Source organism: Castanea sativa, chromosome 1 (genome assembly GCF_040712315.1).
Source record: "Castanea sativa cultivar Marrone di Chiusa Pesio chromosome 1, ASM4071231v1".
Lineage (NCBI taxonomy): Eukaryota > Viridiplantae > Streptophyta > Magnoliopsida > Fagales > Fagaceae > Castanea > Castanea sativa.
Genome location: NC_134013.1, coordinates 62,577,444 through 62,605,270, shown reverse-complemented (window position 1 = coordinate 62,605,270; position 27,827 = coordinate 62,577,444). Strand labels below are relative to the sequence as shown.

The 27,827-nt window shown below is 40.4% G+C and overlaps 3 protein-coding genes across 5 annotated transcripts; 1 reads left to right on the top strand and 2 right to left on the bottom strand.

The window, feature by feature from the left end:
• The first annotated feature begins 10,964 nt into the window (after positions 1-10,964).
• On the top strand, positions 10,965-13,415 carry LOC142605860 (pentatricopeptide repeat-containing protein At5g14080). The gene is made up of 2 exons (XM_075777288.1): positions 10,965-12,737; positions 12,904-13,415. Exons 1-2 carry the CDS (start codon positions 11,084-11,086, stop codon positions 13,170-13,172), a joined length of 1,923 nt encoding a protein of 640 aa, XP_075633403.1. The 5' UTR covers positions 10,965-11,083; the 3' UTR covers positions 13,173-13,415.
• A 158-nt stretch (positions 13,416-13,573) lies between these two features.
• LOC142628260 (cation/H(+) antiporter 15-like) lies at positions 13,574-16,562 on the bottom strand. Its single transcript, XM_075802598.1, has 3 exons — positions 16,213-16,562; positions 15,039-16,037; positions 13,574-14,908 (listed from the first exon to the last, which is right to left on the bottom strand). The coding sequence occupies exons 1-3, from the start codon at positions 16,453-16,455 to the stop codon at positions 13,715-13,717; spliced, it is 2,436 nt and encodes an 811-aa protein (XP_075658713.1). The 5' UTR covers positions 16,456-16,562; the 3' UTR covers positions 13,574-13,714.
• Positions 16,563-17,875: 1,313 nt separating this feature from the next.
• On the bottom strand, positions 17,876-26,956 carry LOC142613363 (uncharacterized). 3 transcript variants are annotated; one of them, XM_075785689.1, is made up of 11 exons: positions 26,688-26,956; positions 25,794-25,856; positions 25,500-25,594; positions 24,042-24,866; positions 23,836-23,935; positions 23,563-23,721; positions 22,628-23,470; positions 20,277-22,535; positions 20,116-20,194; positions 18,534-18,658; positions 17,876-18,440 (listed from the first exon to the last, which is right to left on the bottom strand). In XM_075785689.1, exons 1-11 carry the CDS (start codon positions 26,743-26,745, stop codon positions 18,133-18,135), a joined length of 4,914 nt encoding a protein of 1,637 aa, XP_075641804.1. In that variant the 5' UTR covers positions 26,746-26,956; the 3' UTR covers positions 17,876-18,132. The 3 variants fall into 3 exon arrangements, with proteins under 3 accessions (XP_075641804.1, XP_075641812.1, XP_075641821.1); XM_075785697.1 differs by having other exon boundaries at positions 20,277-22,532; XM_075785706.1 differs by having other exon boundaries at positions 22,628-23,446; positions 26,688-26,955.
• Between the last annotated feature and the right edge of the window lie 871 nt (positions 26,957-27,827).

Here is a 27,827-nt window from a genome sequence, read left to right as displayed (position 1 = left end):
CCCACCCTGACTCCAGCTCCGAAGAAGAAGAGATGGATGCCTTAAAGCAACTAATGCACAAGAGGGGCGCGAGAGTCTCTCAAAAGGGAACAGGTGGGTCGCAAGTCCCTCCATCCTTGCCCCCACCCCCTCCTCCCTCTGATTCTAGGCCTCCCGTTGCAGAGCCTAAAAAGAAAAGGAAAGGTGAGGCCGATGAGGCAGATGGGGAGAGGCAAAAGAAGCTGAAACAACAACAATAACAACCGCAGCAACAAAAACCCAATAAGGGCAAGGGACGTGCCTCTTCGGTAGAAAGCGGGGAGAACAGGGACATTGCAGAGGTGCGCCGTGCGCCGTGCACCGGCTAACTGGTCTCCCGAGCTTATGCTGAACGAGGCACCAATCTCTTCCCAGTCTAATATTAGGGCGTTCCAACAAGGCCATGCTCTCCACCTGGCCGATGCCTTGGAACGTCCCCTTCTTCTGCCTAAGGACATGGAAGCCCTAAACAAGATGAACCAGCCCCATTTGTTCCTTTCGCTGAAAAGGGACTTGGCCTTGGTAAGTATTTAAGTCTTATCCTCACCTTATTTTTTCATCACACCTTATTGTAATAGACATTCTTATGCGTTAGATATTTTGGTATTTCGCCACAGGCCATCCAGGAAGTCTTTGCTGTCGAGAAGTGGGTGGAGGATTCTCGGAAGAAGGCTGGACTTGAACTGGAGCTTAGGCTGGAGACCGAGAAGTCCTTAGGCCAGGCCCTTGCTTAGAATAAAAAGCTAACCACGCAGCTGGCGGAGCTAAAAAGGGAAAAAGATGGTGCCGAGGCTAGCCTGAGGATAATGAGGACCCAGGTGGAGGGGCAACGCAAGCTTCTTCGTCAAAGGGATGAAGAGTTATTTAAAGCTCAACAGGAACACTCCGACTTGAAGAAGGAGCTTGCCAGGATGAAGGACAAGGCTCGTACCTTCAAGGACTCTATGGAGGCCGCGAAGAAGGCCGCTTATAAGGAAGGGGTAGTGGCGACAGAAAACCAGCTAACCGAGGAGTTCGCCGGGCTGTGCCGAGAGTACTACCAGCAAGTTTGGGAGGAAGCCTTAAATGTGGCAGGGATTCCCTCAACTTCCGAGTTGAGGAAGCCCGAAAACGTTTGGCTTCCCCTAGACATCCAGGAGATAGAAGAACTTCCTCTTGTCGCCCTTTCTCCTGAGACAGCACCTTCCATGCTCCCTCCTAAGATCCCAGAGCCCATTCCTACTCCTACAGAACCTACGAGTTCCAATAAAGAGAAGGAACATGGTGAAGGTGCCGAGGAGGCTACGAGCCAAAGCGCCGAGCCTAATGTCCCTCCACCAGTGGCAACAAACAAGGGAAAACAAGTCCAGTCCTCTTTTGAAATGGAGCTAAAAAGCACAGAAGCTGCCAGCACTTTCGAGCAGAACCCCCCTTCGAAGGCTTAGGGTTTAGGCTATTTAGGACTTCTCTTTTTATCGTGTAACAAATTTTTGAATTTTTGCTTTGTATGTACATTGACAGAAATTAATGCCAAGCTGTTTGGTTTGATTTTCATTTGCCTTGCAATTTTTAGTATAATAATGCTCATCAGCACAAAAATGAATGAATGGAACAATTAACACCACTTGCAATATTTTAATTTGTCATGACTTTAAATAAAAGCACACATACTTAGCTTATATTTTGCAAATCAGGACCCACGAACAAAACATATATGAAACAGCAATATACAATCAAAAACTTAACTTAGAATTTAACTTGGGACATAAAGCAATCCAAGTGTTTCATCAACTCCTCAGAACTAATGTGAAATGGTTTTTTTTGCTAATGTTTTCAAAGTAAAGAGTTCAAAGACCCGACATAACCAAACTTCCTTTCTAGAACAAGTAGGATGCCAATTTTTACAAGGCATGTGATCCGAGGACCATGCATGTCCAAGTTTTATCTAATACTTAAAAATTGCAACTTAAGATGTTAATTTACCCAAAGTAGAAGGTCTGTGGACCCGACATAACTAAGGTTCTGTTTAACATATGATAAAATATCAATTTTCACAAGGTATGTGATCCGAGGACCATGCATGACCAAGTTCTGTTTGATACTTGGTAATAGTAACTTGAGATGTTAATTTTTCCAAAGTAGAAGGTCTGTGGACCCGACATAACTAAGGTTCTGTTTAACAAATGACAAGATATCAATTTCCACAAGGTATGTGGTCTGAGGATCATCTATGACCAAGTTTCTATTTGACACTTGATAAGATATCAATTTCCACAAGGTATGTGATCCGAGGACCATGCATGACCAAGTTTCTGTTTGATACTTAGAAATAGTAATTCGAGATGTTAATTTCCCCAAAGTAGAAGGTCTGTGGACTCGATATAACTAAGATTCTGTTTAACAAATGACAAGATATCAATTTCCACAAGGTATGTGGTCCGAGGACCATCCATGACCAAGTTTCTGTTTGATACTTGGTAATAGTAACTTGAGATGTTAATTTTCCCAAAGTAGAAGATCTGTGGACCCGACATAACTAAGGTTCTGTTTAACAAATGACAAGATATCAATTTTCATAAGGTATGTGGTCTGAGGACCATCTATGACCAAGTTTCTGTTTGACACTTGATAAGATATCAATTTCCACAAGGTATGTGGTTCGAGGACCATGCATGACCAAGTTTCTATTTGATACTTAGAAATAGTAATTTGAGATGTTAATTTCCCCAAAGTAGAAGGTCTGTGGACCCGACATAACTAAGGTTCTGTTTAACAAATGACAATATATCAATTTCCACAAGGTATGTGGTCCGAGGACCATCTATGACCAAGTTTCTGTTTGACACTTGATAAGATATCAATTTTCACAAGTTATGTGGTCCGAAGACCATGCATGACCAAGTTTCTGTTTGATACTTAGAAATAATAATTCGAGATGTTAATTTTCCCAAAGTAGAAGGTCTGTGGACCCGACATAACTAAGGTTCTGTTTAACAAATGACAAGATATCAATTTCCACAAGGTATGTGGTCCGAGGACCATCCATGACCAAGTTTCTGTTTGATACTTGGTAATAGTAACTTGAGATGTTAATTTTCCCAAAGTAGAAGGTCTGTGGACCCAATATAACTAAGGTTCTGTTTAACAAATGACAAGATATAAATTTCCACAAGGTATGTGGTCCGAGGACCATCTATGACCAAGTTTCTGTTTGACACTTGATAAGATATCAATTTTCACAAGGTATGTGGTCCGAGGACCATCTATGACCAAGTTTCTGTTTGACACTTGATAAGATATCAATTTTCACAAGGTATGTGGTCCGAGGACCATGCATGACCAAGTTTCTGTTTGATACTTAGAAATAGTAATTCGGGATGTTAATTTCCCCAAAGTAGAAGGTCTGTGGACCCGACATAACTAAGGTTCTGTTTAACAAATGACAAGATATAAATTTTCACAAGGTATGTGGTCCGAGGACCATCCATGACCAAGTTTCTGTTTGATACTTGGTAATAGTAACTTGAGATGTTAATTTTCCCAAAGTAGAAGGTGTGGACCTGACATAACTAAGGTTCTGTTTAATAAATGATAAGATATCAATTTCCACAAGGTATGTGGTCCAAGGACCATCCATGACCAAGTTTCTATTTGACACTTGATAAGATATCAATTTCCACAAGGTATGTGGTCTGAGGACCATGCATGACCAAGTTTCTGTTTGATACTTAAAAATAGTAATTTGAAATGTTAATTTCCCCAAAGTAGAAGGTCTGTGGACCCGACATAACTAAGGTTCTGTTTAACAAATGACAAGATATCAATTTCCACAAGGTATGTGGTCCGAGGACCATCCATGACCAAGTTTCTATTTGATACTTAGAAATAGTAAGAGATAAGCCTAAGTACATATTGATAATTTGAACCGCGAATGATAAAAGTGCTTCTTATTGATAATAATACCTTCGTAGGTTGTTTACATTCCAAAGGCGTTGTACAATTTTTTCATCTAGATCAACTAGTCGATATGATCCTATGCCTGCTACAGAGATGATCCGATAGGGTCCTTCCCAATTCGGTCCTAGCTTTCCCCATGCTGGGTTTTTGGTAGTACCCACAACTTTTCTCAGCACCAGATCCCCAGGCGCTAGTGGCCTTAGCTTCACATGGCCATCATACCCTCGTTTAAACTTCTGCTGATTATAAGTCATTTGGATCATAGCGGCCTCTCACCGTTCCTCAACCAAATCCAGGCCTTTCTCGAGGAGACCATCGTTATTTTCTGGGCTAAAAGAACTCGTCCTTAGCGTAGGGAAACCAGATTCCAAAGGTATCACTGCCTCGACCCCATAAGTCAGAGAGAATGGTGTTTCTCTAGTGGATTTGCGCAGCGTAGTCCGATACGTCCATAAAACATGTGGTAGCTCCTCTACCTATCTACCCTTCACGTCATCCAGCCTCTTCTTGAGTCCACTGACTATGACTTTATTAACGGCCTCGGCCTGCCCATTTTCCTGAGGATAAGCTGGGGTGGAGTATCTATTTGTGATGCCCATGTCACTACAATACTTCCTGAAATCTCTACTATCGAATTGGACGCCATTATTTGAGATAAGTGTGTGAGGTACCCCAAATCTAGTGATAATATTCTTCCAAATAAACTTCTTGGAGTCGATATCCCTAATATTTGCTAAGGGCTTAGCTTCGACCCACTTGGTGAAGTAGTCGGTTCCCACGAGTAGCCATCTTTTGTTTCCCACAGCCCTCGGAAAAGGCCCTACTATATCCAATCCCCATTGAGTGAAAGGCCAAGGACTGGAGAAAGGATTAAGGACTCCCTCAGGCTGATGAATGTTGGGAGCGAACCTTTGGCATTGGTCACACTTTCTCGCATAGTCTTGAGCTTTCCTCTGCATATTGGGCCACCAATATCCCTGAGTCAGAGCCCTATGGGCTAAGGACCTTCCCCCAGTATGGCTCCCGCAAATTTCCTCATGCAATTCTTCCAAAAGTGCCTCCGTTAACTCAGGGTATACACATAACAAGTATGATCCGGAGAAGGAGCATTTATACAATTTCTGATCCTCGGACAGCCAGAAACGAGGCGCCTTTCGACGAATCTTATCTGCTTCAGACTTGTCCTCGGGAAGAACATCGCTTTTTAGAAAAGATACCACAGGGTCAATCCAACTAGGTCCGGGCCTTATCAGATGGATATGGACGGCACTTGCAGTGGTCAGAGTTGGTTCTAGCAAGTCTTCAACGAGGATAATCCTAGGCAAAAATTGAGTCGAGGACGTCACCAAAGTGGCCAACGAGTCCGCATGTGTGTTTCCATTTCTAGAAACATGAGAAAGGATAAAGGAATCAAATTCAGATTGTAAACATTTGACCTGGTTCAGGTACTCTTGCATTCTTGGATCCCTAGCCTCCATGGTCCCTGTCACTTGACCAACCACTAACTGAGAATTCGAGAACATATGAACTTCCTTTCCCCCCATTCTTCGTTCCATGTTCATACCGACCAAGACCGCTTCGTACTCGGCCTCGTTATTAGTTGCTAAGAACGCTAATCTCAATGATTTTTCGAAGACAATTCCCTCAGGGGATACCAAAACAAGTCTGACACCAGACCCCCTCTGGTTGGCTGCCCCATCAACGGACACTTTCCAAATCGGAGGTCCTTTGTCCATGATCATGCCAACTGATTTTTCATCCATGTGTGATTCCTTCGCAATTTCTTCCAATAATGGTTCAGCGAATTCTGCCACCAAATCCGCGAGAACCTGGCCCTTCATCGAGGTGCGTGGCATGTATTTGATATCAAAAGCTCCCAAAATAGTTCCCCACTTAGCTACCCTTCCCAAGTAGTCAGCACTGCGTAACACTGACTTGAGAGTCAATTGGGTCAAAACCATAACGGTGTAGGACTGAAAATAGTGAGGAAGCTTCCGCGTGGCATGGACTACGGCCAGAAGTGCCTTCTCTAAAGGCAGGTAACGCACCTCAGCTTCATTCAAGGATTTGCTAACGTAATAGACCGGTCTTTGCACCTGCCGTTGTCCCTTATAAGGACCAGGCAAACTGCATGAATGGCCACAACTAGGGACGCAAACAGGATTTCATCAACCTCCGGCCGAGACATAATGGGTGGCCGGGAAAGATATTGCTTAAGTCGCTGGAAAGCTAAAGCACACTCCTCGAACCATTGGAATCCTTTCCACTTATTCAACAGTTGGAAAAAAGGCATGCACCTGTCAGCTGACCAAGAGATAAATCTGCTGAGAGCAGCGATCATCCCGGTCAACTTCTGAACTTCCTTTGGATTCCGAGGTGGTTGCAAGCTCTGAATGGCTCTGACCTGCGCCGGATTCACCTTTATTCCTCTATGAGTCACCATGTAGCCTAGGAACGTTCCAGAACCCACCCCAAAAGAACACTTTGAGGCGTTAAGGCGCAGCATGTACTTTCTAAGTATTTGAAAGGTGTCATCCATATTTTTCACGTGCGTAGGTATTGTCTTACTCTTCACTATCATATCATCCACATATACCTCCATGGTCTTTCCAAGTTGCGACTCAAACATTCTGGTCATCATCCTTTGGTAAGTAGCCCCGGCATTCTTCAATCTGAACAGCATCACTTTATAATGATAGTTCCCTGTTGGAGTAATGAAAGCAGTCTTCTCTTGATCGTCTGTCGCCAATGGAATTTGGTGATAACCCTGGAAGGCATCTAAAAAGCTCATCCGAGGATGCCCAACCGTGGCATCCACAAGCTGATCGATGCGTGGCATCGGGAACGAGTCCTTTGGGCAGGCTTTATTTAGGTCTGTAAAGTCCACACATACTCTCCACTTTCCGTTCTTCTTTTTCACCACAACTGTATGCGCCAACCACTCCGGGTAGAAAACTTCCTCAATAGCCCCATCCCTTTTGAGATTGAGCACTTCTTCTTTAATAGCCTCGAAATGCTCTTTGGAGGAACGCCGAGGTGGCTGCCTCTTAGGAACAACGGCAGGGTTGACGTTTAAATGATGGCAAATAAAGCTTGGGTCAACCCCCGAAGCCTCATAGGGATCCCAAGTAAAGACATCGATATTGTCTTTCAAAAACTTGACTAATTTCGTTTTCTCCTGGCGTGGTAGCCATATCCCCACTTGAAAAAACTTCTTGGGATCATCAGCTATTAGAAACCTCTCTAAATCTTCACACGTGGCTTCCTCTACTGTCACCGCATCGGGCACATCCAGAGTCGTTAATTGCTATAAGTCCTTCATAACCGAGGCCGATGACTCTGATTTGGCTTGATGCAGTACTGCAGCTGATATGCATTGCCTTGCCACTGCTTAGCTACCAAGAATTTCTTCGATGAATCCCCCTGAGGGGAATTTTACTTTAACATGCAAAGTTGAGGAGACAGCACCCAAAGCGTGCAACCAAGGCCTGGCAAGGATGGCCGTGTATGGGGAATATCCGTCAACCACAATTAAATCCACGTCGACCGTTTTCGAGCCCGACTGTACAGGCAATTGAATCTGTCCCTTTGGTATGATAGCCTTCCTTTCGAAGCTTATCAATGGGGAGTCATAAGGAGTGAGGTCCTCCAGTTTTAACTTTAGCCCCTTGAATAAGTCAGGATACATAATATCTGTGCCGCTGCCTTGATCGATTATCACCCTTTTAACGTCGTAATTCCCTATCCTCAAAGTAAACACCAAGGCGTCATCATGGGGTTGGATGGTCCCAACCTTATCCTCCTTCGAGAATCCCAAGACAGGCACATTCCCTTTAATCCTCTTCGGTTTTGAGCTTGGCTCCTCGGCCTGGGAGTGTGACACTGCCATCTCCCTGGTAAGACAGGAACCAGTCCTGTCAGGTGTAGCGAAGATGACGTTAATCGTTCCTAAGGGCGGCCGAGATGAGTTGTTCTTCTGATTATTTGAGTCTGACTGATTGCCTTGCCCGTTAGGTTGGTACAGGTGCTGCTTCAATTTTCCCTCGCTAACAAGCTGTTCCAGATGGTTCCAAAGGGTCTAACAATTCTCGGTAGTATGACCCACGTCCTGATGGTACTGGTAAAAAAGATTTTGATTCCGTTTCGTAGGGTCCCCCGCCATCTTACTAGGCTATCTGAAGTAGGGTTCCTTACGGACTTTCTCCGGTAGTTGGTGCACTGGTTCTCGGAATACAGTATTAACTGCTTAAGGAGTGGCTGAGCCAGACTGCCCAGAGTAATCTCTCCTCAGCTTATTGTTGTGATACCTGTCCGACCTGAAATATCTTCTCTCCTACGGGATAACCTTCGCTTTACCTTTACCCTGTTGTTGATCTTCTTCAACCATTTTGTACTTGTCAATACGGTCCATGAGGCGACGTACACTCCGTATGGGCTTTTTGGTCAAGGATTTCCTCAAGTCATAATCAGTGGGAAGGCCCACTTTAAAAGTATTAATGGCCACTTCGTCAAAATCTCCATCTATCTCGTTGAACATCTCCCAATACCTGTCGGAGTATGCTTTCAACGTCTCACCCTCCCTCATGGCCATAGATAATAGCGAGTCTAACGGTCGGGGAACTCTGCTGCATGTAATGAACCGAGACGCGATGCCCTAGTAAGTTCCCTAAACGAACCGACAGACCCCGACTTTAGTCCATTGAACCATCTCATAGTAACAGGTCCCAAGCTAGAAGGAAAGACTTTGCACATCAAGGTTTCATTGTGAGAATGCACCGCCATCCTTTGATTAAAGTGGCTCACATGTTCCACCGGGTCTGTCCGGCCATTATAAATGGTGAAGGTGGGCTGGGTGAACCGCCTGGGGAGCCTTCCATTCTCAATCCTGCGTGAGAAGGGGGATTTGGAGAGTTGGTGTAACGCTCGGCTCATAGCGTCGTTCCCCAAGCCCCTGGAGGGGAGCTTCCTATGCTTGCGACCCGGTAGGTCATTCTCTTCGCAAGAGGAGGTTTTGCTGTGGGGCGTCCAGGACCTTGAACTGTAATTGCTTCCCCCGAAGAAGGATTGGATGGGGGTGAAGCCCGCCTTCGTCTGACACAGCGCAGCTTCTTCTTGAGGTGGTCAATCTCCCTCTGCATGGCCTTGGCATCATCCTCATGGGTGGCACTGCCTCCACCGCGCGTATGACTCGCGCTAGGATATACGGCATGAGCGCTTCCCTCTCGATCCCTCCGGCGCTCAAGACGCTCAAAAAGATCTTCGGGCTGCGATCCCTGAGATTCTGCATGGTGTGAACCTAAACCTGCCATGATGTTCCAATTCCTTCAATGCTAGATTTTCCACAAACGGCGCCAATTGTAAGTGCACAATTGTACCAGGACCCCAAAACAAGTGTTGGGTTCAGGCCCAATGAACCTTATGCAATAAGATTTGTAAAGTATGGATTTGAAATCTAGGTTCGGGATGTTGGAAGTTTGATTAGCAGGCTAGAGTGCCACAATCTATGCAAATGGTGAACGAATACAACAAAGAGACCTCCTCGGATGTAAGCCGATGACGATTTGTATATATATATTCTCTTTCTATGCCAAAGTTTACAACTCTTAGTTCCTGTTTTCTCTCAGCAGAAAGTGTCGATCCCCCCTCTCTTTCCTCTCTCATTTCCTTATATACTTCTCCTTTACTAGTTCATCCACGTGTCATACAAATCTTCCCCTTGGATACTTGTCTCATCCACCACCTTCTTGAAGTCTTCAAAAAATAGCAGGGAGGCTGAATCTTACTGTTCATAGGTCACTTCCCCATTAATGCGGCCAGGGAGGTAGATGCAGGGTCTTTAATGTGGAGGTAGCAGTCTTTTCCTTATATATTTCTCTCACATCCTTGCTTCTAGAGGGTGCTTGGATCACCTTCTTACCCATCAGTTTTTCCAGAATCCTGCCTTAAACCCGTTTAGCAAGTCTCAGGGTCATTGCCGAGCCTGTCCGAGGAGACATTCCTTCTCGAACAACTCCTCGGACCTTTACAGTGTAGACTAACTCGTGGGCCTGGAGGCCCTGATCAAAAACAAACTGGTACCAGCCAATCAGGCCCAAAACCCAAATATTTATTCATGAGCTTTTACCCCCCACAACACTCATTTTTTAATGTGGGATTAATCCACTGTTTTTTCTTTTGAGAATACTAAATATTTTTTACATACGGGGAGAGGGGAGAAGCACACAGTCACACACTTAGTACACTTAAAGAGGCTGATAACTTGACATGGTCCATGACATGTATTTTTTTTTTCTTTAATGGGAATGATATTATTAGTGATGTAAACTTAAAATATATACTTTTTGGTGTTCCTTAAGATATATTTCTTTTTGAAGTTGTAAATTTGTAATTACATGCATTTTAGCAATGAGTTATTAAGATTGAAGACTTTTCCATCATGAATTAATAACTATAAAAAAATTTAGTTATGCTCAAAACTGTCCGAATTGGAAGGATATTAACAAATAGTATTAAGTGCAATTCATTTCCTTAATTAATTTTATTCATTCTCTCTAAAAAAGTTGCTATTGATTTTTTTTTTTGTCAAATTTTTTTTAAAAAAAGTTTGGTTGAAAAACATGGGCTAATATGATCCGACCTGACTCGCAATTTGATTGACCCATAACTCGATTGACCCGTAAATCCGATTGACACAACCTGAACCTAATACAACTTGCTTTATTTGATGTATCTATAAATAATTTCTAAAAATAGAGCATGTTTGGTCTTTAAGTTCAAACTTACATTTTTACATTTTAAACAACATTAAACATATTTTCACACATTTTTTCACTCATACGTATTTCAAAAAACTACAAAAATCTTATCTCAAACTACAAAAACTCCACCTCAAATTACTCTTCCAAACACCCCTAATTTTTTTTTTTTTTTAACCCAACATTTGACCATGAAATAGAGAGATAGTACTCCCGCATTTGGACTGAATTGAGGGAAAATGATACTCATGTCTACCCCTCTCGCGACGCGCGGTTTTTTTTTTTTTTTGGTATCCCTGCATTGAATTGAGCCAGTCTCTCGACTCTCACTCTCTGTCTCTCTCTCTCTCTCTCTCACAAATGCACAGAGAGTCATGAAACGTTGTGCAACAGAGTTAGCAACTCGAATAAGCCGAGCTCTGATCTCCGCCTCAAAGCACACGAAACCACCTCGTACATGGACTTCTTCGCTGGAGCAGACTCTGCACCAACTCGGTTGCCGCGACTCGCTCACCCCACCACTTGTCTCCCGAGTCATCGACCCGTTCCTCCTCACCCACCACTCACTCGCTCTCGGCTTCTTCAACTGGGCCTCTCAGCAACCCGGTTTCTCCCACAATTCCCTCACTTACCAATCCATCCTCAAGTCTCTCTCTCTTTCCTGCCAGTTCAGTGCCATTGACACTCTCTTTAAGCAAGTCAGAGCTCACAGGATTAATCTTAGTTCTTCCGTTTATGCTTCCCTCATTGCTTCTTTGATCGTGGGGAAGAAGACCCAGAATGCTTTTTTGGTTTTTAGTGAAGTTAGCGCTGAAATTCGAGAACTTGGGCCTGATATATGTAACTCTCTTTTGGCTGCTCTTTCTTCTGATGGGTATTTCGAATATGCGGATAAAGTGTTTGAGGAAATGATTCTTAGAGGTGTTCCTTTGAGCACCCTTGGGTTTGGCGTGTTTATATGGAGGTTTAGTAGAAATGCTGAGGTGGGTAGAGTTTTAAGCGTGTTGGATGAGGTTAGGAGAGGCAGTTCGGAGATTAATGGCTCGGTTATAGCAGTTTTGATCGTTCACGGGTTTTGCCAGGCTTCAAGGGTGTCAGAGGCTTATTGGGTGTTGGATGAGCTGAGAGGAAGGGGATGCAAACCTGATTTTATGGCGTATTGGATTGTCGCGGAAGGATTTCGGGCCATGGGGAGTGTGCCTGATACAGAGAAGGTTTTGAAAAAGAAGAGAAAGCTAGGAGTAGCTCCAAGGGCTAATGATTATAGAGAGTTTATATTTGCTCTAGTTTCAGAGAGACGGATATGTGAAGCAAAAGAATTGGGAGAAGTGATTGTTGGTGGAAGTTTCCCGATTGAGGATGACGTGCTTAATGTGTTGATAGGATCAGTTTCAGCATTTGATACTGGTTCTGCAATCATGTTTTTTAAGTTCTTGGTTGGAAATGAGAGATTTCCTACCCTTCTGACTTTGAGCAATTTAAGTAGGAATCTATGTAAGCATGGAAAGACTGATGAACTGTTAGAAGTTTTCCAGGTTCTGTCATCTCATGACTACTTCAAAGATTTGGAGAGTTACAATGTCATGGTTTCATTTTTGTGCAAGGCTGGGAGAGTGAAAGAAGCCTATGGGGTTCTTCAGGAAATGAAGAAGAAAGGATGGGGCCCAGATGTCTCATCTTATAACTCTCTTATGGAAGCATGCTGTAGGGAAGATCTACTGCGTCCTGCTAAAAGGCTGTGGGATGAGATGTTTGCAAGTGGTTGTGGTGGGAATTTGAAAACATACAACATTCTAATTCAGAAATTCTCAGAAATAGGTCAAATTGAGGAGTCTCAAAGGCTCTTTCACCACATGTTGGAGAAAAGCGTGGTACCCAATGCTACAACTTACACGTCCCTCCTTAGAGGGCTCTGTCAAGAAACAAAGTTAGAAGCTGCCTTTGAAGTCTTCAATAAGTCTGTTAAACAGGATATGGTTCTTGCACAAACCATATTGAGTACATTTATACTATATTTATGTATAGAAGGTATGTTCTTCACGCTCAAAAACATGTTCCTTGGACAACATTACATAGTAAAGCTATTTTTCTTTTCCCCTTCAAATTCACCTGAAAAAGTTTATAGGTTGTTGATTCTATGTATGTAATGTCACTCTATTTGGAAATTACTAGCTGTGTGTTTATGTTCATGCAGGTCATTTTCTAGCTGCTTCTAAGTTGCTCTGTAGTCTCACTTGTGATATAGGACATTCAGGCTCCCATGTAATTTTACTAAAATGTTTAGCTGATGCTAGAGCGGTTCCAATTGCCATTGAGCACATTGAACAGGTTCAAAAGGCCTCACCTTCAACATTGCAAGTTATATTTAATGAACTTTTGGCATCACTTTCTTCGTGCTCAAAACCGGAGGCAATTTTACAGTTGCTTCAAGCAATACAGGAGATGTCTAATTTCCAGCAATAATGGTACTTGGAAGAGTATGATGTGCAGCCGATAACTCTCTGAATGTGTCTGTCTAACATGTATTGGACACCGGACAACTATGGGACACGGTCGGAGTGTATTTTGATTTTTGAATTTTGTTACAGTATTATTGGTTATTGCTCTTAAATTGATATATGTTTAATTAACATTATATGTAAAATAAATGCTTGACAATATAAAAAAAAAAAAAACATATATATTTAATAATTAATTAATATGCACTAGCTGTATTGTGTACTAATTTTTCATAAATTGTCATATCGCTGTATTGTACTCATATTCGCGTGTCCGTGCTTCCTAGGCTAGCAGATTAGTGTCATTTTATGGAATTCTGAGTGAAAATTTTGGCTCTGGGTCTGATCATAAAGCATAGCCATTACTGTTGCTTTGTTCAATCTTATGGCAGTGCACTGTATGTTATTTTCCGAAAAGTATTGTTAAGAGTGCATGGAGATAGTCCAAGAAGAAATGTGAAGAGACCTATCATGTACAGTACAAAAATACAAATTTATAGACGAACGCTATACATTTATTCTACGAATCGGCATATCTTCTGCATCTGCCTCTTCTATATATTTGTCTCTAAAAATTCCCATATTATGGTCATTGCCATTATGCACTGCGCTTTGTTGTTGTGCCACCAAGATTGTGGTGTTGCCCAAAAATTCTGCTGAAGCCAATACCTCACCAATTGTTCCCAACTCTGTTTGTTCAGCAAAATCCTCGAGTCCCAATATGAGAGGCGATCGACTATCATGTTGTCTTCCCACGAGTATGAGTTCATATTTGTTCTCCATAGATCGAATCACAGAAATGGTCCCTGTCCCATCTGTCACCACCTCCTCAACGTACACGACCCGATAGTTTCCGGCCATACGGAGTTTAAACTCATTCATCACCTCGCTGTCAAACCTCTTATCCTCCTCATTGTCACCGACAACACTTCCATTAGCAAGGAATCGAATCACTACCAAGTTGATGCTGGGATGACCAGCCATCCGTGCCCCTATAGCTAGTGCCTCTCGATCATCAGCTCCACCAAAGAAGAGAACAGCAACACGATATGAAAACCAGGTTGCTAATATAGGCCTTGAGGTTATCTGGACGCCACGGTCAACAAGGACTGCAACTGAGCAAGGTGCCCTATCAAGGACATTACGGTTCATGATCCTAATGGCCTTTTTGTTCGCCATTGCACCTTTGCTCATATAGCAAGGAACTATAATGAGGGAAGTCCTTTTGTTAAGTGCAATTGAGCACACATCGTCATGCATGGTTTTATAATAAGAAATTGCTGTAAAGGGGAAAACCGTGACAAATCCATGGCTGTTCTTCTCATAGTATCTAAAGGCATTGACAATGTGTTTTGAGGGATCGGCTTGGGAAGAGGGTCTTTTGGTCCGCTTGTGGGCGATGACAGTGGAGTTTGAATGGCCGACAAGCTCAAGGAGGTGGAGTAAGTAGATGGAGAGAGGGCTTCTTTTGCTTGGATTCAAGGCCTCAAGGAGGTTGATTATGGTTGGAACATTTTCTTGGTCATGTACGCAGGCTAGAACCCGGAGTTCAGAGTTTGGTCTAGAGTGCATCACAGTTCTTCTGCTATAGACCTGGTACCTTTTTGAAGGATCATTAATGAACTTGATCAAAGGTGTGATGACCCCCATTACAACCATCATGGATATGCACATTACCTCAAAAGATTCATAGTCTATTGCCTGCACAATCATAGAATACCACCAGATTCTCAAACAGGTTCAATAAGGAACTGTATTATTACAGACAGCAGTCATCAGCAAATGGGCAATTAGAATTGATTGTAAAAATAAGATAAAATTTGATGCATACCCTACTGTTCTTGATCATTTTAAATACGACGACCTCAAGTACACCTTGGGCATTCATGACAAGTCCCAGTGCCATAGCGTCCTTTTTTGGCATGTGGCAGTAAAAAGAAGTCAGAGAGGCTCCCAGAAACTTGCCTAGTGCTCCGATGAGTGCGATGAATTGCACTGTCAAATATTTTTTGAAGTTGACGGAAAAAATATCAAGAAGCAAGCCATTTTTGACGAAGTAGAGTGGCATAAACACCCAGGAGGTGAGGTGATTAAGCTTCTCAGCCATTGCTGTCCCTACTGGTGGCCCTGATGGAATAACAATCCCAAGAACAAAAGGGCCAAAGTAAGCATTTAAACCAATAGCCTGACAACAAAACCCACTCGCTAAGATCGCTAAAAGCAGGGCAACGGTGTAGCTTTCTTTCAATGGCTCCCCCAGTGGATTTTGACGTATCATCCATAAAATCGTAGGGCGAATAACAAAAACAATGATAACAACAACAGCAATACCGGTAGAAATTGTTGTTATCATTCTGTAATTGTCACCAAGTGTTTGATGCGACAGAACATTGTAGGTTATCACACAAAAACTGAAAATGCTACTAATCATAGAGGAAGCTAATGCAATTCTACCAAACTCAGAATTTATAATCTTCAGCTCAGTGAGGAAATGAGCAATCACTGGGAAGGCAATAATAGATTCTGCTTGTGATACTGCTGGGAGTGAGTAGCTTGTCTTTGGCTCTAAATTTGCGAAATTTATCAAGACAGATGAAAAGGTGAAGGTTAGGAGCATTGGTAGTGCCACTGAAAAAAATCCAAGAGCAAAAGACTTTTTGTTAATTTTCTTTAGCATCCAGGGATCCATTTGCAGTCCGACGAGGAAAAAGTAGAACATGAATCCAAAAGAAGTTAGCATATCGATCACTATGAAGCCTCTGAGAGGAAATATGCTTCTTGCAAACCATGGAGTTCGGCTTAGAAGCGATGGACCTAGGATTATGCCACCCTGATAATAAATAATATAAAGCAATCAGTAAAAAACAATACAACATTGCACGCATGAGTTATCTTATTTAAGTTTTCGTTGTGATATTTTTTATCATTTTGTAATGAGAAAAAACAAAAACAAAAACAAACAAAAAGAGTTGGGAAAAAACGGTTTTGTAGGGAGAAAAGCTTACTAGGATTTGTGAGACCACGTTGGGTTGGTTGAAAGGCTTGAGGAGTACTTTCATGAGGAGGATGACTCCAGAGGCAAGAAATATTTGAAGCAGTAATAGAGGAAATGAGTAATGCAGGGGATTGGAGTTGAGGAAGATACCATCTGAATGGGTCATCGTTGCTGCATTGCATAAGGATGTGAAATTGTCATGCGGGTCGAGAGCTCTGGTGGTGGCATAGAGGGAAATGTCATCAGGCTCCATAGCACTAAATTTGATGGTGGAATGGATCCTAGTACGTGTCACGGTTGGCTTGGAAGTTTTTCTTGAGAATTTCCTAGGCCGTGACACTAGCTAGTAGCTGGCTATGACCTTTCGCACAAGAAGAGGAAGATACCTGAAGAAAAAGAGAAGTAAGAGGTTGAGCTTATAAAAGATTAGAGGACAGCGAAAATTAATACTGGACATCTCAGCCTCAGGTGGTCAAAATAACATGAACTGTCAATATAACATGAACTGTCAATCTAGAATTGGTCAATATTAGTCAACCCAAAAAAACATAGGACCTTCTGTAATTCATGACCACTTGGTCTCCAGGTGGATGTAACACATCCTAACCCAATTTATTCAGCTAAATTTGCACAGGTTTTTACAAGGTTTTTTCTTCTTCTTCTTTTTTTTAGTAAGTAGTTTACTATTTTTAACCCAATGATGTGTATGGCTCAACATAAAATATTTTTAAGTGTTTGGTTGCGTTCCTGAAAATGTTATAGAAAACATATTTTCTACTTATTTTCCCTTTTTTTTTTTTAATCTCCCAAGCACATTATATAATAAAAAAGTAAAATTTTAGATTATAAAAATTTGTGATCGAGGTTGCTGGTGCGGTGGTTGGCCACTAAAGATTAGGAATATTAGTGGAGGATGGTGGTTGGGTGGTAAATAGTGGGGGTAAGGATAGAGGTTCAGTTGATGAATTAAGTAAGGCAAAAAATGGTTTACTGAAAATGAAAGCGTAAACCAATTTCTGCTATAAATGCCCTTATTTTACAGGCAATTATAAAACAATTTCCGGTTGACTAATTTTTTTGGCTATCCCAAACACTTGTAAATGCGGAAAAACTGTTTTTTGGAAATCAATTTTGGTTCGAAACAAACACAGCCCAAGTTTCAATTCAGTTTCCATGTGTCTCACTACTAAAAAGCTATGTTTAGATCAAGAAAACCAGCAAGAAAGCATGCGGGGTTTGTCAACCAAATAACCTACCCCGCCAAAAACAGAAAACACACGCACACTATATGAAAAGAGATCAAAGTAGACAGCCTATGATGATTATTTAATAGTTATTTTATTTATCTATCTCTTCTATAAAGACTTTTTATTTTTATTTTTTATTCTATACATCTACAAAGGGCTTGACTCGTAAATGCGGAAAAAATGTTTTCCGGAAATCAATTTTAGTCCAACCAAACACAGCCCAAGTTTCAATACAGTTTCAACGTGTCTCACTGGTAAAAAGCAATGTTTAGAACAAGAAAGCCAGCAAGAAAGCACGCAGGGTTTGTCAAACAACTAAACCCACCCCACCAAAAACAGAAAACACATACACACAATATAAAAGGAGATGAAAGTAGACACCCACGATGATTGTTTAATAGTCATTTTATTTATCTATCACTTCTATAAATAAAAATAAAAAATAATTTTTTTTATATATTTTTTTTAATTCTATACATCTACAAAGGCTTGACTTCCTCCTCTATATACTTCGCATACTGCATAATATCAACAGGTTCAAAGAATATCAGGTTGTTAGTAAGATACAAATAAAATTACTTAAAAAAAGATTATGATCTTCTTTTGATAACTGTGCTCCTCATATGAACTGTACAACTTTAATCCTGAAAATTTACAAGAGATGTACAAACGTGTTAAATCCGTCAATCTTCAAAGCGCTGAATCTCACCCATCATTATCCGGTTGCTGGAGACTTTAAAGCCAAGGAGGGCAGGATCAATCTGTCTTCCTTTCTTCCCTTTCTTTTTGCCACTTCGCCCTGCTTGGATGCCACCGTCAGATGACTCTGAAGGAGCCCCACTAGCTACATCAGTCTCTGGGAGAACTGGTTTTTTGAGCATGTCTATGAATAATGTCTCAGAAACAGAAGCATCACTGGAAGACGAGGTCCTCTGAAAATGCACATCCTTCTTCCTAGATGCCTGATGGTCACCGACTAACTCACACCCACCTTCAGAAAGTTGGCCAAATTCTCCACATGGTAAATCAACCACTGAGTAACACAACAATGGAAGAAAAAGAACATTCTAAAATAAAATCCTACCATCAGAAGCTTCCAAGCCCATTGCATTTTTTGGCTTGACAAGAGAAGCTGATGCTGGCTCCAACAATAAATCATGGGATGTATGAAAAGCGCTGTCAAACCCTTTAGTTAAAGTAGAGGGCAGCCTATCAAAATGGATAAAAAAATACACATTAACTTCTGGAAATATATTGAGCAACACCCAGTTAGCTAATATAGAATCACCATCCTCAAGTTTCCAACACAATTGACTAAACAGTTCAAGTGCCAAACATCACATCACATCACACCACACCCCCCCACACTCGCAAGCCAGAGAGAGAGAGCGAGTTTGGTTCACAATCATATTTCAGCTGTTGGTCAAAGCTCAAACTATGCAAAAATCATTCCCTACTGCATCAATCATTATTACATTAAAAAAAAAAAATGAAACAAGCAAAAGGTACCTCAAGAAGCACAAGTGGAGGGTGTTATTGACCGCTGTCAAATTCTCTATCTCTAATTGTAGACTAATAGCAAGAGATTGAAAACATTCAAAGCTGGCACTCAAAAACAGCTCAAATTATGCAATCATTTTTGGGAGTTTTTGCTAGACCCTTATTTTGCTATCTGTTGCACTAAGAACATAAAACAAGCATAAGATGGCACAGAAAGTGCAATGTGAGGCGTTATTTACTGCTTGTCTATATTATCTTCTAAGGAAAAGTACAATTTACACCCTCATGGTTTGGCCCTATCACAATTTAGTCCACACACAAACTTTCAATTGCAATATTTGAACCCCTAAAGTTTATAAATTAAAATTAAATTGTTAGAGTTGTCTAAAATTAACAAATTTTGCATTTTGGGAACAAATTACCACTCAATTTCCTATTAGGCTAAATTACAATTTACCAACTTGTGGTTTGGCCCTATCACAATTTCATCCACAAACTTTTCAATTGCTACATTTGGAGCCCTAAACTGATATCATTATGAGGTCAAATGCCCCAAACGTGTGGAAAATGCTTATCTTGGACATAACTCTAATGATTTTAATTTAGTCTAAACCTTTTTTTTTTTTTTTTGGTGTGGGAGGGTGAGGGGTTTAGATATAGGAGGTACAAACCATAGGAGAGTCAAAGGTAGCAATTGAAAGTTTGTGGATAAATTTGGGATAAAAGCACACCACAAGAGGTAAATCTTGATTTAGTATATCTTCTACCAATTGTGGAAAATTCATATTTCTTCAAAATTAAGTCAATCATTACTGACAATGGAAAAAGAAGTCAACCACAACAACAAATTTGAGCTGCTAGATTTTATTAAAAATAAAACAAGATGAGTTCATGTCCATTAGCAGGCTTCCATAATCCAAGCCATCATCTGATTGGACACCAAATAACCATGAAAAGTACCGTATTTGACAGAAGGAATGCAGATATAGCTCCCTAGTAGAAAAGTCTCTTTTGATAAGCATACGAATAAGTAAATCCTAGTTGAAATATCCATGCTGCTTAAATACAAATCAATTTGCAAATTTTTCCCACTCAGAATGATCATTTATAAAATAAATTGTTCAATATTAAGAATTCAACACTTGACTAAGAACGGATAGGCCTACCTGTCATTACCAATGTCCTCTCCTTGAAGTGATTTATCTAATCCCATCTCATAATTGAATAAGCCTCCACCATCACCACCTGTACCATTTCATAGTGCTCCTAACATTGATTCAAGCGAAAATGAGATTTACTCAAGGAAGAAGATTATTCGCCAACTTACCAGCACTACTCAGTGAGCTGTGCCTACTATGAGCATTAAAAGGTAGTTCCCTGCCCAATGCTTTCTCTGTTTTCTCTGACAGGTTTTCTGTGATCTCTGAAACTGAACTGCTCGTTGAAATCATACCCTTCGATCCATGTCTCTTCCCCATGTTTCCTTCTACCTCTAATAAATCTTTATCTGTAGCTGATTTACCAATTAGGCTATTATTTACATAACCAACATGAGAAGTATCATTAGTGCCCAATAAGAACGACTGGTCTCCAGAATTAGATCCAAAGGGAGAGCTTTCACTCTTTCCTAAATTGTTGAACTTCTGTTCATTCACAGCCACACCAACAAAGTGATCCTGCAAGAAGGCACTTGAATTGGAATCTCGAGGCCTTTCCGTGAAAGAGTCATTCAGAAATAATTGTTGATCTGGAGGAAGATTAAAAGGAAAATTTGAATAATTTGACTCTGAATTCAGCAGAAAGGTTTCCTGACTTCGGGAAGGTAATACAGAATGTCGATAATCAATTTCAGATGACTGTGCAGATTGAAGAACCATTTTCTGATGAAGGTCCATCAAACCTCGTCTTGAGTTCTCTTCACCTCCTGCAGATGCCCAAACATTTGAATCTACAGAAGATACATTAACTTCCACCTCCATTCTTTGTCGCAAAGCTTCAAGATGCAATTGTTGCTTTTGTGCTTCAATCCAGCTATTTTCTACCCGACCATTGTTCCCAGAGGAGCAGCTCTGAATTGCATCTAGATGAGAAGCATAATACTCATCAGATGCTTTTTGGGGATGAGATGGGAAACAAGAAGAAAAAGAACCGAGTTGATCATCAGAATGCCTATAAAGTTGTCGCTCTTGTAGATCTAGACAGTGAGAACTAGTGTTTATACTGTCCAAGTTCATCCCAGGAGCACTAGCAGGAAGAGGCATTGATCTCCCGAAGGACATTGAGCTAGGATCATAAACACCTTGCTGAATTTGCTCTGGTAAAGCATGATTCCAGCTGAGATTTCTCAGTTGCTCCTCATGGGAGGTAAGCCTATTCTGTTGCAGGCAAAAATCTGGCGCGTTAAATCTAGCTGACACAGCCTGCTGATGACTAGCAGGATTTTTGAAAAACTGACCAGCTTCATCAACTGACCAAGGCCCACCATTATGCCTTTCACCCCCCAACCCTAACTGCTGCCTCAATGTCATAGATAGTTGCTGCACCTGCGCCTGTTCTTGCTGTAGACGAAACTGCTGTTCTAATGCGATTGTATTTTCATGCTTTGGCTGCAACATAAGGTCCAAAATATCAGCCTGCCTGCCTTGGACGGCATTCTGGCCAACTTTCGCTTGGATGATCTGTTCAAGCATTGGATCAAGGTGCCTTAAAGAGTGAGAATTCGGCTGCAGCTCATGCAGAAGATGCTTCCTCATTTGAATCTGATCAAAAGGGTTGTCTCTTAGAGGATCTACCTTTGACTGCCCATAACCAGGCTGAGATATCTGGTGATGCAGAAACTGCTGAATTTGAGACTGCTGCTGCTGTTGTTGCCGCAGTTTCATTTCATGGAGATGAACCTGCTGTTGCTGCAACTGATGCTGTTGTTGGAGTTGAAGCTCATGCCGCTGAAGTGCCAAAAGATGTTCCAGATCTGGCTCTGGATGATGGACTGCCTGCTGGAAATTAGGGTTCTTGCTCTGAGACAAAACTAAACCAGAAGAATTCTCAACACCCAACCCTATAACATGTCTGAAGGGATGAGAAACGAAATTCTGCTGATGAAGTTGCTCCATTTGCAGTTTTTGTGGCATCAGATGCTCTGTCATGTCAAAAGCACTGCATTCTTGCTCCATGTGATGTATGTGAGGAATATCTAGAGTACCCAAATGAAAATTAGGGTTAGAATGTTTATTTCTTCTATAATCACTGGTCCATGTCTCAGCAAAAGGTTGGTCAGCCATAGCACCAAAGGAGCTCTGACTCACAAAAGCGGCATCTCTCTTGACCAAAGGATCAACAAAGTGACCCTGATCACCCACGCTTGATGACATATTGGATGATTGAGCACAACTGTCTTTGAGCTCAGACAGTGAGAGGCCAAAAGGATGCATATTATCATCCTGATGATTACGCATGGCAGTTTCTGAATATTCATTTGCAAAGGAAGGATGTTGGATAGAACTGGAAAAGGAACTGTGAATGTCAGTAGAGGGTCTCTGCAAAGGGTTACCATTGCTACTTCCAGGCCTTCCAGGAAAGATAACTTCTGTATAGAACAAAAAGAAGAGCAATCAAGATAGCAATATAAGCAGACACCAGATGATAACGATAACAGCATAACCATGCCAAATAACTTACCATCATCTTTTCTAACAAAATTTTGGAAACTATCATCATCGCGATACTGGAGCTCAGAATGATAACCCTGATTAGGCATTCTTGACTGAACACTAACACCTGAGGTAGCCTCATGTCCAGATGGAGCAGACTTTTGACTACTTATGACAGCACAATCTTTATAGTCAAGTGCAGAAGAAGAAGCAGCTATATTCTCTCCGAAGATGCCTCCAACAGCATCAGATGGTTCTAAATTTGTAACCAGATCATTGCTGGAGGCACACCTAGATCTAAATCTAAGATGTGGCATGACACTACCAAGTTCTTGAAAAGATGATCCGTCAGGGGCATCTGACAAGCGAACTGGTAAATCAGGTCCATAATAGCCTTGTTCAAACCACTTAATGATATCAACTCCCAGAAAAGGTCCCTGAGTTTCCCCTTGAGGATCAAGATAATACAAACTCCATTCCTCAGGTGGAATATCACTTCCCAGTGGATGCCCCTCCTCATAGTTATTTAAAGGTTGCTGATTACTGCTTGCAGTTTTCTGTAAAGATAGAAAATCAAATAAAGAACTTGAATCGTCAGGAAGCTGGCTGCCAAGTTCAAAGGAAGTAGCTGACTCAATGCCTTTCAACTTAAAGTGTTTCAAAATTGCAACTTCTTCTGCCTGGTTATTTTCACTAGATTTGAGTTCAGCAGCAGTACTGCCGGGGCCACTAATCTCATTGACACTGCAGCAATCATAGCCCTCTGAAACTGTTGACATCAAGCCATTGGTTACTACCACACCAACTGCTGCTGGAAGATACTGATCTTCTTTATAAGAATCATGTTCTACAGAACAATACATAATTAACCCTAAATCATAAAAATGGCAACAATAAAGTTGCTTTCAACTTCAAAAACCCACAATCATCAAAAGCTAAAGGCTAAAAGCATCATTTTCTTACCCTCAATTCTATCAAATTGTAAACCACAAGATTTCAACCCCATGGCAACAGGAAATTGGCAAGAATCATTTAAATTAGCCACTCCAAAAGATTCAACATTTTCTTCAGTATTACTAGTGGAACTCTGTCTCAGCCCACCGAGAGTCAAATCACAGATGCCTGAATAATTCCAATCACAAAGAAACTTGAATTATTTTTTTTGGTAAGTAAAGAAAAGAGGTAAAAGAAAGTTAAAGCTTCTTAGGCAACAGTCAGAAAATACAATTTGATTACCAGTGATATTATCATTTGATCCTCCATTCTTGCCTCTAAATGAGTTGCGTGACACTCCACTGCTATTGATTTTTCCCTTCCATATATCTCCAAGTACAACCTGCAAACATCACACAAACTACTTTAATGTGGTAACAGTAACAAGTGAATGATAAAATCATTAAAACATACATAAATGTGGATATTAAAGTAAACGATTTACATACCTCTTCCTCCGCATCAGGTGCAACAAAAGCCAATGGCTCAATAGAACCTACTTGTGTTATTGGTGATACATGCTCCATCCCATCAGGCGTGGCATTGAATGTTGGATCAGTCTTTTTCTTACGATAAATATCTAGAAGTTTTCCCCTAGGGTAGATATAAATATCTTCATGGGGGCCAGATTTTCCTAGTATGCTGTTATTCTTATTAACAAGAACAGACCCAGTAGAAGATGCAGAGTTTGACCTTCCTCGTCCCTGAGCAAATCGCACATTTGCACCCTCCACCCGTCCTCTCTCCAACCCAAACCCTGGTGCAGTGCGGTGTGCTGCCGAGCCACCTGCATGAGCTTCCATACGATGGCGTGGCCTCCATTTATCACGAGAATCAGTGTCACGTTCAGGAGCTGCACGATTACTACTGACAAAAGATTGTTTGTCAGTGTCATTACCCTCTTTCTCTATATCTGTCCTCCTTTCAGTTCTAGAATTCTTTTCTTTGTCATCAGGACCCCACCTTGATGACCATTTGCTGTCTCTCCGGGATTCATGCCCAGAACTACGGCTATCTTGCCAGCGATCAGTCGAGGACAAGGCTCTATTCTCAGAAGTTGAAATGACATCTGCATGACGATCTTCTTTTCTGTGATCTCTTCTACCAAGTATGCCAGTGTCTCTCTCCTCTTCACGCCAGCGGCGATTGAATTCAACATCAGGAGCAGCCCTTCTCCGGTCTTTCTTTTCCTGAGACCCATCTAAACGCCAACCATCTTTTGGGCTGGGATCTGTGGAGTTTCCATGGGGCAAAGAACCAGGTGCACCCACTTCCTGCAATTCAGCAACAGAAATGCAGCAATTATTTCTCACAGCCCTTCATCATAAAATATAGTTTGTTGAAAGCATTGATGAATGGACATTGAATGGCTATTATAGTTTAATTAGTCCAGAAGAGTTGTTCCTTACTCCAATCTTGTTTCTAGGAAAGTATTGAGAAGTTTCAAATCTACAAAGGTAATGTACAGAACAGTCTTGCATTTTGTTATTTTGATGTCCATCTTTCAGAAAGAGCAATCTGTGGGAGAGTATCACTAATAATGTTCTATCATCAGCACTCTGAAATTTAATTATCGTTGACTGTGTTTATGTTTATGTTCTCTCATCAGAAACAATTTTGTCAATTATTAAGCAACATCTAACATTCAGCCCAATGTTTCCATGCATTCAAATTCAACCACACAACAAATAAGGGAAAAATAGACTAAACCAGCATAGGCATTGCATTAAGGCAAATTATCATAATATGGAAAAAGAGAATCGTCATTCCTATCACATATCACAGCACCCATTTTACATAGCTCATGACTGGTCTCATCATAATATGGAAAATAATAATAATCATTCCTATAATTCAACAAATGGGGGAAAAAAAAAACAAGAAAGGACTAGAGTAAATTTTTGTACCCCCAAAATGCCAGCAGTTAATGCCTTAGCATCAGCTGGTTTAGCATAGAGCCACTGTGGCGAAAGAGGAATATTGCTTTCAGATGCTACTTGGTCTGCAATTAAAACAAAAATATTATTATTAAGTTTTACTAAAGTCAACATTACCACAAGAAAATGCAAAGAAGTAAAACAATTTTTTTTTTTTTAAGTATAAGAATTTGAATTATTAACACAAATTGAAAGGAAAATCACACAGTACAAGTTCGTATTGTTATATTCCAAAAATATGGACTTCAAATGCCATGCACTTACCTTTTGACTCATCGAGCAACCCCAAAAGTGTCTTGTCCTCACCATTTCCTCCAATGGCTTTATCTAACATAACACAAACACCAAATGCTTATAAAATAATACGCTACTTACATTTATTAAAAAGCAAAGCACAGAAACATCATCCGGAAAAGTAAATATTTCAACAACAGCAACAACAAATCCCAAATTTTTGGGGTTGGCTATGCTCAACCTTGTGTTGCAATAACACAACACAAACAATTGGGCAAAGGCTTAGAGAATTCCCAGGAAAAAAAAAATTACTAAAACCAGATAATTCGAACTATTTCCAATACTATTATATAAATCAGGAGAGCATTTCTATCCCCCCAACTCAAACCCATATATGTACTAAAGGCGATCCAACCTCTCGACGTATCATGCCACGCATCAAAAAATCTTCTTAGATAAAGCTTTACACGTAAAAGAAAGATAATAACGACACGGTTAAAACCCTATCTCTAACAGTTTCAACCTATGGTATATGCTCCTATTAGTGATAAATTCTCTTATTCGACAATAAAAGACTTTACCAGTTGAGCTAACTGGAACCGCGTATCCGACATGAAACATTCAATAATTGTAAGTCCAAAATTCTCAAACTAAACCTTCAACTAATCAAATTATACTTAACTTAGGAATCACTTACACGAACGCCAACATGTAATCCAAATAATAATAACAAAACCAAAACTTGATAATCAAATTTATTTAGCAACCTTAGTAATCGAAAATGGAAAAAAAATGAATACAGATTTAGATGTTTATGGATCGAGAAGATAAGAGAGAAACAAATTCAATGAAATGAGAACATGAAAACGAAAACGACAATGCAAATGAGGAAAAAAAAGAGGCAATAAGAGCCAAAAACAAAACCTGTCGTTTTGGAGGAGGAGAGATCGTTTGGCAGATTGGCCTTGCCGTCGTCAGCCATGGTCCTCGTCGCCGCCGCCGCCACCGCCGTCGTTTTGAAGGATTCCGAGATTGCACGGATTTTAGAGAGTGGAGAAGAAGAGAATTAAACGGATTGTCGTTTTGCAACTAGGAGGGAGAGAGAGAGAGAGGGATTGAATTTTGGGTTTGATTTTTGATCAGAACAGCCAAAGGGGGTGAATTTCTCAGAGTCTTCAAACAATTCAATTCTATATGTATCTAAATCTAATATTATCTATGGCTTTCTAAATTTTAATAATAAAAAATAAAATATTATTTATGCCTTCTAGAATTCTAGTACACTTCTATTAAAAAATTAAAGTAAAATAAGATTTGAAGTACTTAAAAAACTTTCTTCTTTTTTTTATCATTTTGAAAATAATAATAAATAATCATTCTCTTGATTGGAAATAATAGTAATTATTATTATTCGCAGTATTAAAAACAATTTTTTTTATATCATTAAAAAACATGTTTGCATCACCACTTCAAGACATGGTTGACATATATTAAGTAATGCCATGTTCATTGATGAAGTAACTTTTTCTACTCAAAATCTATTAAGGTGCTTTATTCCTAAGCAAATAATTACTTGTGGGTGCACTTCTTGTTTTTATTATTATTACCTTCTTTTCTATAAATAATGTAAAGTTTTGGAAAGTGGCTAAGAGGTAAGCCGTAAGTGTAAAGAAAAAAATAAAAAAGGAAAGTGGGAAAAACAAAAAAGAAGAGCACTTTTTAACCACAAGTTTGGGGTATTATAACAAATTAAATATTTTCTTTTAATAGTTCAAGATGAGGTATTTCAACCGTGGACCAATGACTTTATTGAAAATAGTAAGAAGTATTAATTGAGCTCCAAGCGTCTTATAAAAACTTAAACATTGTAATTTTAAAAGTTTTAATTAAATATTAAGGTTTTAAAAATTAATAAATTAAATCATATAGTTTTAAAAGTAACAAAATAAACTATTGTCAATTGTTTTGTAACTTAATGGCATTATTTGCTCTTCATTATAAAAAGAAGTTCGAATCCACCCTCCTCCATTATTGTAATTGTCAAATCATCAAAAATATAAAATT

Coding starts and splice junctions, on each gene's coding strand:
- LOC142605860 (XM_075777288.1), top strand. CDS start 11,084: ATGAAACGTTGTGCAACAGAGTTAGCAACTCGAATAAGCCGAGCTCTG. Junction 12,738..12,903: donor ACTATATTTATGTATAGAAG/GTATGTTCTTCA, acceptor ATGTTCATGCAG/GTCATTTTCTAGCTGCTTCT.
- LOC142628260 (XM_075802598.1), bottom strand. CDS start 16,455: ATGGAGCCTGATGACATTTCCCTCTATGCCACCACCAGAGCTCTCGAC. Junction 16,038..16,212: donor ACGTGGTCTCACAAATCCTA/GTAAGCTTTTCT, acceptor ATTTATTATCAG/GGTGGCATAATCCTAGGTCC. Junction 14,909..15,038: donor AAATGATCAAGAACAGTAGG/GTATGCATCAAA, acceptor ATGATTGTGCAG/GCAATAGACTATGAATCTTT.
- LOC142613363 (XM_075785689.1), bottom strand. CDS start 26,745: ATGGCTGACGACGGCAAGGCCAATCTGCCAAACGATCTCTCCTCCTCC. Junction 23,936..24,041: donor CACCTGATGCGGAGGAAGAG/GTATGTAAATCG, acceptor TGATGTTTGCAG/GTTGTACTTGGAGATATATG. Junction 18,441..18,533: donor GGGCTTGGAAGCTTCTGATG/GTAGGATTTTAT, acceptor AACTTTCTGAAG/GTGGGTGTGAGTTAGTCGGT.